The following is a 14,233-nucleotide window of genomic DNA, read 5'->3' on the forward strand; positions in this document are numbered from 1 at the left end:
GGAGCGCATTTCCCCGCACCGAGGTACGCAGCAACAGCATGAACGCTGCAGACCCAGGTTACCACTAACACCATCGTACACGGCTGCAACGCTTGCAAACAACCATGCCTAGCACGTAAACTTGGTTAGAAACTGAAAAATGAAGTATGGGAAATCTTTTTAACCCTTCCAAATTGGTAGCAATATCGCTATGAAGTTGAGAGGGGTATTATCCTCAGGGAAAATTATTACGCGAGGAGAAAAGCAGCACAGGAGATGACATGACTTGCTGAATGCTATGCAAGAACGGAAGGGGAGCCACAACGTACCTTATAGTCCCACACTTGAGACGAACAGCAGTTTTGTGCCTAACTTCCCTTGGTTTGGAGCCAAGCTGAAGTTTCTGCAGTTTTCAGAAGACATCAGTTTTCAGCTAACCAAATAAGCTCAAGCTCAAATCCTCATACACCAAGGGACTAAAGCAAAGGTTGCAATTCAAGGCATACCTTGTCATGCCCATCTCCAGAGTCCCTCAGCTTCTCACATGAGCTCTTCCTACCCTGGGGGGTGGAGGGCAGGGGAAATCCCTCGTTTCTCTGAAAGTCAGAGTTAGGCTCAGCTCGACACTCAGCTGACACTCCAGGAAAAACAAGAGACAGCAAAAGAGAGAGAGGGTTCACTAGAAGAGACAAGAACTGGTTCCAACTAACAGCAAAACATACCATTTCCTGCGCCACTCTGTTGCCACTATTCACAGTTAATCTCAACCTTACGGCCAAAAAAACCCCAAAACCAAACCAAACAAACAAAAAAAACCCCACACCACCGCACACAGACCACCCTACCTTTACGGAGGATCTCTGTGCATGAGCATCTCGCGGAGGTACGGCCACAGCTTGAAGGTGGAAAGGTTTCTGCCTGCCTGCAAGAGCTGAAAGGCTGTTGCAGACCTTTGCTGCACAAGTCCTGGGGAGGAAGGGGAGCAGAAACCTCTGCTGCTCTGAGAGCGAGCATAATTAGTTTATGAAACAAGGAGTTCATTTAGAAGCATTTGTTTCCAATATGCATCAATAGCCAAATTACAAATGATCCAACACACAGTTTAATTCTTCCCCATTGACCAGAACAGTTGATTAACAAATCCTTGCAGCTGTAGACAATATAAAAGCTTGTATGTCAAGGGGACTGATCGGCTCAGAATCACTTCGGATTACTCCAGGAGGCATCTGTTTCATGTCGGGCTGTTACTACCCTCTCTGGGTGGGTAAAAAATACCCAAATAAGAGCTAGCAAAAGGGACGGTACACTTCACGCATACTCCCAAAACAAAGCATCACCGTTAGAGCTTAGGGAGGCAAGTCTGAAACTCTCCATGCTACGAAACATTCAGAGGCAAAGCACTCCTGTCCCAAAGGGTCCTCTGCAACTCTCACAGGTCGCAGAAAGCAAGCCCTCCCCCCAGTTGGTTTGTTTGTTTTTAGAAAACACAACATAACTGAATGCTTTTTATTACATCTAAAGATTTCTACATAAACAGGTAACATTCAATAGGTAAACCATTTTTTCCAATGCATATAATAAATATTTTCACTTGGTACTTTTATACAAACTGACATTGGTCTACTATACATTTTTAAAAGCCATTTATGGGTTTGGCATGCCATATGCAAACTAAGAGAAAGTTTTAAGGCAATGAATGACAGATTTAAATTCATGGAATTAATGGTAATTTTAATATTCTGCTTATATACATTTTCCCTTTGTTAATTAAAACAATTAACAGCAGCACTTTCGGGGACCACCAGCAATTTTCCCTTGTTAGAAATCTAAGCTCTGTTAAAAAAAAAAAAAAAAAAAAAAGAGAGAAAGAAACAGTTACACTGATAAAGCAAAATCCTTTCTGAAGATATTTAAAATGTGCTTAAAACCCTGAAATGTTAAACTGCAACGAAGACTCAGTTTTCGAGATGTTCTCCTCGCAGTCTCTAGCTCTGCATTAGGAGGCAGTTCCAAGACAGTTCAACGAAACGCTATCAGTCCTCCCATCCTTGACAGGCTTATTGAACCCTTGCCACGGAGAGGGATGGGCACGCCTGGAATTGCTATCACGTCTATAATTATGGAAGTACTACAAAGTTCGTAATGCACAGTATAGGTTATAGTTTAGCATGGTTTTTCTTCTTTTAAAAGATGCACCAATAATGCCCACAAGAGTGATTCGAAGCCACTTCCACCCTGCTATTCAAACGACAGCTATTTACTCATATCTGTGTGTATATATACATACACACATACAGTACTATACATAATACAGAGACACACGTGCACACACCCACCCACCCCTCCAGTGGAAGAAGTCGAGGACGAGAAGGGTTAACCACTACTCTAAGGATTACATAAACTTTGTAATCTACAGAGAATTTAGCAGGACCGCAAGCCGGCCAAACACCGGATTACTGCGCCGCGTCGTGAATAATATGCAAACAAAGAGAGATTTAGTTGTGGATTTACATTTGCAGGGGACTTCCAGAGAACTCGGACTGAGACTTCTACCAAGTAACGTTAACTGTGGTCAGAGGCACAGAGAGTTATCAGCTATAAAGAACATCTTAGTATGAAATACGAATACTCACAAAGCATATGGAATTAATACCACAAAGGAGGACCTAAGAGCATTTCTGTCCCTTCTCTGTAGGGCAACGAGGTTAAAAATACGACAAAGGTGAACTGAAAAGCCTTCCTTCCCTTCGGGGTCACTTGTGAGGAAGTGGGAGGCATCGGCAGGCGACCTCACTTTCCAAAAGCCAGACACATGCGTAAAGGATGCGAAATTTTGCTTCCGTTCACTTGCCGCATTTAATTGCATACGGGAATTAACACGATTTTAATACCACTGTCAGAACTGACATAAGCAGCTTTTCAGCTCATCTTGAACAATACAGTCGATGGAAAGGTTGCCACGGCCGTCAGTAAAACAGCCCCAAGCTCTCCAGACTCTCCCTGCGGAGTTTCCGAAGCGGGGACACGCGCTCCCGGGTACACCGCTGCAGTCCGGGAGAGGCGAAGCTACCCCGGATTTACACACTGTCGTAGCACAGCACATGCTCTGAAGTTACCCAGCTAGTATTCATGACTAAAATGTATGCGATATATTCCTAATGTAGGTTTAATCACTTCAAAATCAGACTGAGTTTAAAAAATAAGTATTTCCCATTTTCTATCCTTTTATTTATTTTTTAACTGACATTTAATAAATTATAAAATTGGTGTATGGTGAAATATATATATCAGCCAGATATGTATGAAATACACATGCATGGGAAAAACTATTTAACTCACTTTTAACTCACACACACAGATCTATAAATACATATATACACACACATATACATATAAACACAAACATTTGTTTTCAAAATTCAAGTCAACTATTTAGTGGCAGAATGATGCTGTAAAAACACTAAAAACAATTTTGATGCCACATATTCATGTGAACCTTTCAAATAACCATACAACTGATCATACAGCAATACCTAATGCTACTTGGATAAAGTTTTTTTTCTTTTTTTCTTTCTTTTTTTTTTTAATCAATGCAAGATTTTGAGACAACTTCATAGGCAAAAGGTGGCCCTTGTCAATGCTCAAAGCAACTAGCTGCAATCAATAGTCTGGACATTAAAAATTCAGACAAGAATCTGCTAATTTTTTGTATTTCTTTCTATCTTTCCTGATAAACTTGTTACCTGCACTTTCAACCAGTTAAAAAAATATTTTTCACACCAGAGGAAATATTTACTCTCTCTGACATGGACTTTGGGACACAAGAGAATCACCTCCTTCCCTCCCCCTACTCTTACTTTAAAGAATCTCCTGAAAAAATGCATTCCAGCTATTTACACATTTCACTCTTTAACAAGAATGGATCAGCCCAAATGACCCACCAGTTCTAAAAAAAAAAAGATTTTCCTATGTCATGCACAACTTCAAAAAAATGAGAAAAGAAACCAGGGAGTAAGTATGGCTCGAAGTTCAACATAGCATACCGAAAAACAGGGAAATCGATCAAAATATTTAGAAGGCCAAAAAGAGGAAACTGAATTTGAAACCCATTACCCTAAGAGACTTCAATAGGTAGAGATTCATCTCAGTGCATGGGCTCTGGACAGGGCTTTTTTATTGGGTTGGTTTTTGGTTTAAGAGACTCACATTGAACACTCAGTATTAACTTAACTTTGATGAACGTGAAGTCAGAAGACTGTGTACCAAGACCAGTATCAGCTGCACAAACCATGCAATAGTGTGTTGGTGTTCATATTTTCTTCCTTTTGATGACGAGTTCATTTTTAAGCAGAAATTTGATCTACTGCAACTAAAAGTAGGTTTCCCCAGACAGAATAAGGTAGGCCTCAATTCAATAGGCCACTTACACACGCATGGCTAACTTTAAAGCACAAGCAGTTCCACAAATTTAAAACTGACACATGCTTAATATTTTGCTGATTAGGACCTTAAGTTATTTTAATAGGATTTCATAGTAAGTTATTAGAAACAAAAACCTACAGTCAAACGTGTCAATGCTTTTATTTGGGGCTAGAGTCTATAAAAATTCTCTGTCTTGTCCTGCACAAGTGCAGCCAAACAATTGCTCAGCCTGAGATTTTATTGAGTCTGGCCCACAAGGATAATTGGTGCACTAATGAGCTTACAACATGCTTGATTAAAGCATGGAATTCAGAAAAAAAAAAAGTCACTCCTGAAAGGCTATATGTCCTGCAAACAGAGGGAATGCTGTGGAACAGTGGGTAGGGTTTATTCCACTTAAGCGTAATAAAATCTGCACTAAAAATGGGATGGGGGAATTAGATTCCACCACCAAAGGTAAATGTCTCCAAGAGGAGAAAAAAAACTCCTACAAGTTAGAACTTTAAAAGTTCAGTTCCTTTCCCATTTATGTTACACTGTGAAGAAAATAATGCCATTTGTGTCCACACTAAGGAAGGAAAAGAAAAAAAAAAGAAAAGTAACTCACATGACAAATGCACAGGTGTAAAGTCTTCAGCGTCCATAAAAATGAACTGAAGTTTCTTTTTTGTTATTTTTTGTTTTGTGATTTTTTTTTGTTATTTTTTACCAGTGAGGCCATCTTAGGTTTATATACAAAAGTAAAACTGAAAATATAGTTTTGTTCTCTGTACATGTAAATTTTTTTCCCTAAAAAAGGAAAAAAACTTGTCTATGTTTCTAAACATAATAAGGTAAAACCAAGCACAAATATCTCCTCTGACAAGTTCATTTACTCCAAAACTCAGTCCAATGAAATAATGTCTGGTATGATACCAAAGATAGACGCCGTGTCCGTGCTGCTTCTACTTGCAACTGGATGACCATGATTCTCTCGCAGGCTGTTGGAGGAAACAAGACTGCTGTTACTGCCACTATTGCTACCATTTGTGGCCGGCAGAGTACTGCTTCCTCCTGCATTTAGCTGATCGAGAAACATCTGAGATGAAGTGTATGGGAAAAAACGAGAGTGTAAGAGTTCTTGATCATCTGATGCAGAAACTGCCGCAGCTGCAGCAGCAAGAAGGGAGGTGTTGTAATGCTGGGGGGGGAAAAACAACATTTTCAAGTTACATTTCAGACACCATAGTTTTTCTTCAGACCAGCACAAAAATATATTTGTAAGCTAAAGCTCTGTCAGCTTCTGGAGTTCACACCAGCTTGTCTACTCAACCTTTCTGCAAGGTAAGCGGACCGATGCAGTGAACTTTTATCTCTGCAGCCCCTGATTTCTGAAGCCAAAAGAAATTGGAAATATTGGTATTAGTAAGGGCAAACACTAGAAAAGCAACAATATTGCAAGACACCCAAATGGCAAGAAACAGTAAGAAGCAGCACTCTTTTACCTCTTCAAAAAATTCCTTTGTGGAAAAATTCCCCAAAAATTCAAAGGAACTTTTTGCCATCTCTCTCCTCCGCTCAAAAGTCACAGACCAACCACAGCTGGTGAAACTATGTGCTAATCACTGTTGGTGAAGGAAAGCATACTTCTGTGAAAAATGCATCTAGAAATGGTATGCTTAGTCCCATCAGGGGGAAGCAAGGGCTGTCCCAAATTATACTCTTTGAAGGGCAGCCCCAAAAGGCAAGCTGCCAAGAACCAGATTTCTCTCCGTGATTTCGCTTTGATATCATTTCTGTCTGCTATCATAAAACATCCATGCAGGCTACTCAGCCTGGTTCTCTGACACGTATGCACTGGTATAATTACGCCATATCAGTGCGGCACCAAACTTTTGCAAAACTTATTTCAGAATAATTTTCATACTTACGTTTTACTGAATATCAAGATAGCTTTTCTGAACCCAAATTCTACAATATAGACTCTGGTCTTAATTGTCACCTGAGAGTGTCCCTCTGCATTCAGTGCCAGTCTCCTACTTTAGACTGAGGAACAGACATGAGTGGACAAAGGGCAGGTGAGCTACCCCAGTCCCCCTCTCTTCTTGGGGGCACAGGAGGAAAAGTGATCAAGTGGGAGGGCTTACCAACCTAGATGCTCTTTAAGAATGACCCGTTTAGTTCCCAAAACTGGAGAAGCCAGTACCAAACTGGCCTACTTCAGTAATTACTTACAAAAAGGTGGGAAGCATGGTATGAACAGGCACTTACTGATGCCAAGAAGAAATTTTGCTAGGAAACCCGGTTGGCCAGGACCAAACTTTCCTCGTCTTTGCAGTCTCAGAAAAAAGAGAATTGCCCCTGACTCTCAGAATTGTCAAGCGGACTAGCAAGAGTCCCAGTGGTAGGGCCCAGCATTGCCAGATGACCAAAGGTCAGAGCTCAGGTCTGAAAAACTAAGGAGCTGGCTGGTGGACCTTCCGCCATGGTGAAGGGTTGCTCCACAAGACAACAGTTGACTGACCTTGGGAAATAAAGTGTTTATCCTACACCCCTATTTAGGTGATGCTCATGTTGGGTTACAGTTTTTGTATGAAATAAGGCTGCAGCCTGCATTTACACCTACATCATATGTCCATTCCTTCCTCACCTATATATCCAAGCCATTAAGTCTTTCTCAAAAAAGAATTTCTGCCCTATGACTTGATTTTCCTTGACTTACCTGATTGTCTCCTGACAGGAAAGGGAAGAAGTCTAAACCTGTAAAGAGCCAAAGGAAAAAGTTAAGCTTTCAAAGTAAACAAGCACCTCCCCATTTTCCACCATTTTTTTTTGAAATAAAAATCAATTTAAGCACCATAATTCTGATGACATTTCAGATTCTCTTTACTGCTGTATTCTCTCACTTGCAAGAGAGATCAAGCTTTTAAAACATTAAGACACTAAGCTAAACATTTTTTTTTAAAAAAACCCACCATCTTAGCTTCTGTTTATATCAAATAATACTTTGCATCGCTGTACTGTCAAACAGCCACACATTTAAATTCTTTTGTAGCAGTCATTATTGCTCAGGGAGTTGTACTTACAAAAAGAAAAATCAGAAGTTTACCTTGCAAGTCATAAGGCATAGGTGTCATATGGAACGGATGCCTGTAGTCTTGGATAAGTGATGTATTGATGTAGCTTGTGTCGACAGCAGGAAGACTTGGTGTTCTTGACACAGGAGATGCTTGATGGGGTAAATTTAAAATGCTGGAAGAAACAAAGACTTGTTATAAGCATTGAAAAATAGTCTTGGCTTTAACGCTGAAAAACAGCATTTGAATATTCCTGTTGCTGGATCGTGGAGGGTATGCCTATTTGTCAAATTTAACGCAGCCAACCTCCCAGTACGCCTTATGCACTACATAACAGGCGCAAAACCACTCCCCTACTAAATTTCAAAGCTTCACTAGAAAGCATCAAGATGCTACAGCACCTCAATGAGTGTTGTAGGGACTAAAGACAGCAATGAGCATCACGTTTCCCAAGCTTTGTTCTTGCAATGACATTTTACCAGAAAAGTTAAGTAATTCAGTCTGAGACAGAGCTGCACAGAAGATTTCAGCCCAAACAGTTAAAGGTTAGCAAAATTATAAGCAAAGAAAATAACCCAAATCTTAAACAATAGAAACTGATGGCTCTCAGTATAAATGGTATTGGGATCTCTGCTACAAATATACTGCAAATACTCTTAAGCAAGGACAAAATAATCCTAAAGGTATTTTATACAAAAAATAATTAGAAATCCACAGAACAATACAACAGTTGTTTCCATATGCTCTACAAGGTAATTAGCAATGGAAGACAGCCAAAAAGGTCTTGAAGAGTTTTAAGTGATCACTGAGTAGTTTACATCACTGGAGTAGTAATCAGTTCAACAACAGGATCCCTTCGGTTTAGCCTCAGTTTTCATCCCTGCGTGTTTATGTAAACAGCGTGCTATTAACAGCTTGGCTACTTATGTGTAATCAGGTTATTCTGGCATTCTTATTACCATGCTGCTGGCAGTAATCACTGGCAAAACCCACCCGCTCCCACACCACACCCAAGTACGTTTCTCATTGCTCTCCCTTCCTACACGCTGCTTCTCCATTTTTCGGTCAAAGAAAAAGCATTTCCAAATCCACAAAAACATACTTTTAAGACACAACTTCTAGCACCACTTTGTACTTATTTTCACGAGATCCATTTACAAAACTGTTTATATAGTGTTACACATTTAACACCCTCAAAATTTACTTTTGAAAAGCTATAAAAGCATAGTCAGCTTTCTCTACCTGTTGTATACGTTTTATATATTATATAACATATTTTTGTATTCCATCTCTTTATGCCTTGCAAGCTGAGATCAAACTCATTTGCTACAACCCATACTATATCGGGACGTACTCTAAGCCCAGAACTTTCCAGATACAACCTCTTTTGAAATGTATCAGTACTCTCCCACGTGAATATATTCTCTCTGCATTGGACTTTGTTTTTTTCTCACCCCTTATTATTTAATGGTGACGCTGGAGATATGGAAGGACAGCTTCTCTTTGCAGATGGTTCCTCTTCCTCTTCATCTGACGAGCTGTCTATGGTTAAATCAATCACTTCTACTTTCTTATTTTTATTTGATTGCTGGTGAGAAGACACCTGATGTTCCAAGGAAGAGCTTATGCAACCTACAGAAAGTAAGGCAACATTACAAGCTGTAGTTTACAACGCTAGAAACATCACAACTTACTATATGCTTTCATAAACAAAGCTTATAATTCAGGGTGAAAGACAAAAAAAATTATATAACGTTGCTAATAATCTTAAAAGCACAATCAACCCCAAACAGGCATTGTTCAAACTATCTTTCTCATAACTGATCAAAAGCTACAAGCAGCATGCAAAAATGAACATCTTGCATCAGAGTTAAAGGAACCTCAATACTTGAAACAGTTCAGCAGCACAGCATTCAGCCCAAACACGGACTTACCATCAACTCCATTGTAAGACGCAGTTACTTCCTGCACTTCCTTTTTTGATCTCATAGGAGCCCACGATCCATCCTCCTTAAACTGAATTTCATCGCAATCTGTACAATACTTCAGGATTTCCATGAACAACCTGTCAAACAAAAACCTTTAGTATCAGTCCTCAGAAAGAGCTTAACTCAAATTTATTTTCCAATATCTTTATTATTAGTCAATGCAAGTTTAAATCACAGTGCTGAAAAAGACTTAAGTGAAAACTTTTGCTATACTGCCGCTCCTCATCTGTCCCCTTAATAACAAGGGGTCACTGAAAACTTTAAATTCATCTAAAATAAAAACCTGCATATTCACTTAAGAGGTACAGATGCAGAATCATCTGGATCTTATGACATAAAGTGCCCCATATACCAAAACGAAGGAACAACAAAAATGAAAAATCCCCTATTTATCCACATTTATCTTTGACAATATTTAACGGACGAAGGAAGCCCATATTCTAAAGGAGTTGACACATCTATCAAGTCAAGTAATTCCTAAAAGTCTCTTTTTCCCTTTTTTTGATGAAAACTTCCTAGCAAAAGCTGAGCATGGCAGTCTAAACTCACAGCCTCTCCGCTTAGCTGCATCTCCTAAGACTTCTAGGATCCTACCACCACATAATTCCCGGGGGAACTGCAGCTTTTGACCAACACTATTCATGTGGTTCTGTGTAGGAAAGTTTTGCTTTAAAATAGTGAGAAAGTTCACTCTTTCCCAGATTGAAAGACTTTCTAGAAATAACATTCTCTATGGAATGCTTTCATTTTTATCACCTAATCTCTGACATCCACACCTGGCAACACAAGAAGAAATAAGAACAATACGTTGTTTTAACTATTACCACTGTTAGTCTTTACTATTATTGACTGACACCTCAAACAGGCAACTCCAGTTCTTTGATCCAAAGCAGAGGACTTGTAAATCCAGGGGTCCATGAATCCAAAGCAGCCTGTGCAGCCCCCTGAGTACCTCCACAAGAACTCTTTTCATAGGAGATCAAAGAGATTTCCAACAAAATCTTATGCTTCACTGGCAGGTCACCAAAATGAAGCACATATTCACTAAAAAAGACTCGATGATTTATTGGGGGGGGGGGGCAGTCTGGCTTGTTTGAGTAGAACATTCTCTACTTGTTCTCCTCCTTGATCAAGCTTTGGAAAGAAGGTTCCTATCTAAGGAACTAAAATGCAAATCCAGAAATCCAGGAATTCATACTTGGCATTTCTTCATAGAGACCAAAACTAGCTTTTTAAATGTTCTGCAGGTAGGCAGCACCAGGGAATCAATCTCTCTGTCACTTCCTATATACAGCAACTCCCCAAGTGTGAAATTGTACATGAAATTCAAAATGCATCTGGGGGATGGCAATATTATTTGATCTAACATGAGCATCTGCTATAAACTATGTCAGATTTGTGCAGTAGTTCCAGGGGTTGGGGTGGGGGAGAAAAATGCTCCCACTCCCTCTCCCTCCCCCTAAAAAGAACTATTTTAGGGAGGACAGCACAAAAGCTTGCCTAGGATTAGAAGGAATACCTTTAATTATTATTAATTTTAACAGTTGGAGATCACAATTCTTCCAGAATACCAAATGAACGTGCACCTGGATTAGGAGATTTTCTACCAACAAAACATCTCATATCCAGATCATCAAGATTTTAGAGGTATGCTCTGTACTCTCTAGTGCACGAAAAAAAGAGTAAGCAGAAAGTGTAAGTTATGTCCATCATTTGATTCAAACATTACTTACCCATCAATAATAAGATGCTCATACGGAGCCTTCTTGTCACAAACAGGGCAAACCCAAGTTGGTTTCTTTTCATTCATTTGAATATACAAAGTGGCATCAAAACATTGCAGGTGTGAACAAGTCAGGGCCCTACACGGAATAGTTAGCCGCATTTTACCAAGCTTTAAAAGAGAAAAAAGAAAGAATTGCATCATCTTGGTATTAAACAGGGCTTTTGTGTCTGAAAAGAGACAGAGACAGGTTGAGTTCTACTCAAGAAAGAACAAACACAAAATCAAGTTTAGATCAAAAGACATACCGTATATACCATTCCACCCTTCCTCATTTGTACATTTGATCACAGTATCAACAAAAAAAACGTTAACAAAAGTCACACTTTGACTATGGCTGATAAAGGAAACAGCAGACAACATCTTTTCACACTCCCATACCCAAACCAGAGTCCACCAGCCTCCTATCACTTGCCATGTTCTGGGCTAACCACAAGAAAAAAATTCTCCTCCTTTGTTAGTATTTTAAAAGCTGATAAACACAGTTCAGTCCTTTCCTATCACTTCTACCTAATTTAAGTGTGTATTCAAGCTACTGTCCATATTTCAGGCATAAGAGCATTACTGTAACTGTTTACTTGCTCAGCTTTGCACTCACAGAAGTGAGCACACAGAACTGCACTTGCAAGATTACGGCTCATTTCCTGGTGTGCTTGTTTCTCTAACTCCATTATTTTCCCTGCTTTTCCAAGGGACTGTCAGGAAGTTACTACTCAAGAACAAGTCACACTTGTTAACTATTTAGAAATTATGCTATTCTCCTTGTAGCATACAGTTGCAAGGTACCCTGAAATTCTGCTGGTTTTTTCTTCGGTAAAATACAAATAGCTGGCTATCCCCTACCATGCATTATATCTTTTCGACCTTAAAAAGAGCCTGCAAACACTACTGGCAGATGACGCAGGAGGAGAATAGGTTCTGGGACACACTTTCAGACAGGACCATCCTCTGCTTCACGTCTGCAGAAGGTCCAGGACAGCAGGGTTTGGCAGGCCAGCACAAAGCGCCTTTAATACAAACTGTATACAGACCACAGACTTTAACACAAAAAGCACATAAGCACTCGAGCAGAGCAGACAACCATAGGACAGCTACACATAGCAGGTGTTTGGACTAAATTCTACCATGGGAATATCTTGATTTGGATTAGATAGCTCAACGCCATCCCAGACCATAAAGCGCTAACACATGATTATGCTGACTGCAAAATTGATTCTGACAGTCAAAAGAAATTTCATATTAATCTGCAATAAATGTGTTTCCTTTCCTCAAAAAACAAGCAGATTTTTTCCGGCCAAGAACTTATGTTGCAGTTTAGAAGCGGGGTTAATTGACAGCACTGAATGCAAAAAGTAAGAGATTTCTAAACAAGAGTTTTCCCCCATTAAAACAACACACACCAAAAAAACGCTTTATTAAGAACAATTTATACCAAGCATTTGAAGGGGTTTTTTTTAAATTAAATGTATTTGACCAAAACATCCATGGCGACTTCCGCCGGTCCAACAGGACCGCAGGAGGAACCGCTTCTGGCACGGCCTACGCCAGCAAGGCGGTCACGCATACTGATCGCCGGCAATACAAGACGGGTGCCACAGGATGGCACTCCATCTCGCAGGATCAGGAAGCTAAAAACAATATCAAGAACAAAGGCTCTGCTCGCAGTCCACTGCCTCCTCCATGATGCTTTCTGCATCCCCCGTAAGCAGAAACCGCTCCGCCCCGATCTCGGCGAATTCGGCCGTAGCGGAGCACCGCGCGTTTCCCTTCCCCGGCCGCCGTCGGATGGGAGGGGAGCGGGGACCTCCCCGGGGGCCGCGGGACCTGGTGGAGCTCAGATGGCAGGAGGTGCTCTCGGTGCCATGTGTTGGCGACCCCCCTTCCTCTCCCAAATCCATGACCAAGCATGTTATTTCTGCCACATACCCACCCCCCCGCAAAGCGAGGCCCCCTCGGCCACGGCTGTCAGGGATTCCTAGCTCCCAGATGGCAGGTCAATGGCTCATCTGTCTTTTGGGCACAGTAAGAGTCCCCCAGCTCAGCCAGGATCAAGAGTAAGGGTACCGGAGGCAAAACCTGGATGCTTGTGCAGGATGCAAAATAAAACCAGCAAGGGTCAGAGACATGCTGCAGGAAGAACACATGTACCCCATCTCCCAAGTGAAAAAGCACATTTAAACCTGAAACCATGCCTATAATTTCTATGTAGTAGTTGGACTTAACAGGACCCGTACACAGGCAGAGAGCAACAGCACACACAGCGTTAACAAGTTCGTGTCTCCTTTCCCATTTTTGGCACTGAACACCCTGGATCGGCTCTGCCACACTGGCCAAGCTGTGCCAAAGCGGACAAAAGAAAAGGGCATAAAAGGAGGGATGCACCCAACTTCTGGAGAACAGTCTTTCCCAAGACTGTCACTGTTCTGATTCCTGCCTTTTGTCAGCCAAAGAAACACTGCATTAATTTCTTTTACAAGCTTATAAAACATAGCTATCTTTTCAAGTTAAAAAAATGCACCCAAAACAAGAGTTAAGAATTTGTAAACAAAACCGCAAGCCTACAGTAAATGCTAGATTGGCAATTTTTGTTCAGCTAAGTATTTTGTCCAGCTGCAGAGCCTGAGGATTTATTTTTAATTGAAAGAAACATGAATTTAAGTGTCTTCCTGAAATACATGTTCACTACGGCCCCTTTGCATGCTGAATCTTAGACAGATTCAGCCAATAGTTGAACACAGCTTTTTCTCATACCTATTTGCTCTCTGAGGGAGGGCAGGCCTCTACGAGCTAAAAAAAGCTCAGGGGCAAACCAAAGCACATTCAGAGGAAGCTGTCTCACTGCACTTTTTTGGAGGTCAAAATAAAAGTTATAAAGTCTAAACCCACCACCTTAACCAGACTGCAATTCCATTTATTCTCCTGAAGAACATACGTGGGACAATCACACCCACCGGGCGTGAGACTGGAGGAACGGCACTCTCACATCAGTAGGGCTGAAGATGCAT

At 40.7% G+C, this 14,233-nt stretch overlaps 1 protein-coding gene across 2 annotated transcripts in view; it reads right to left on the reverse strand.

Annotated features, from left to right (window-relative positions):
• Nucleotides 1-1,471: 1,471 nt before the first annotated feature.
• The window catches only part of PIAS1 (protein inhibitor of activated STAT 1), a 63,172-nt gene continuing 50,410 nt past the window's right edge, over nucleotides 1,472-14,233 (reverse strand). Inside the window, exons 9-14 of one of the 2 annotated variants that reach the window (XM_064517848.1) lie at nucleotides 11,179-11,339; nucleotides 9,392-9,522; nucleotides 8,912-9,089; nucleotides 7,490-7,632; nucleotides 7,103-7,140; nucleotides 1,472-5,381 (exon numbers count right to left, since the gene is read on the reverse strand). In XM_064517848.1, coding sequence (XP_064373918.1) covers nucleotides 5,346-5,381; nucleotides 7,103-7,140; nucleotides 7,490-7,632; nucleotides 8,912-9,089; nucleotides 9,392-9,522; nucleotides 11,179-11,339 — 687 coding nt within the window. In that variant the 3' untranslated portion in view covers nucleotides 1,472-5,345. Of the gene's footprint in view, nucleotides 5,582-7,102; nucleotides 7,141-7,489; nucleotides 7,633-8,911; nucleotides 9,090-9,391; nucleotides 9,523-11,178; nucleotides 11,340-14,233 lie in introns of both variants that reach the window. The other variant, XM_026110716.2, reaches the window with a different exon arrangement.

Source organism: Dromaius novaehollandiae, chromosome 10, assembly GCF_036370855.1.
Source record: "Dromaius novaehollandiae isolate bDroNov1 chromosome 10, bDroNov1.hap1, whole genome shotgun sequence".
Lineage (NCBI taxonomy): Eukaryota > Metazoa > Chordata > Aves > Casuariiformes > Dromaiidae > Dromaius > Dromaius novaehollandiae.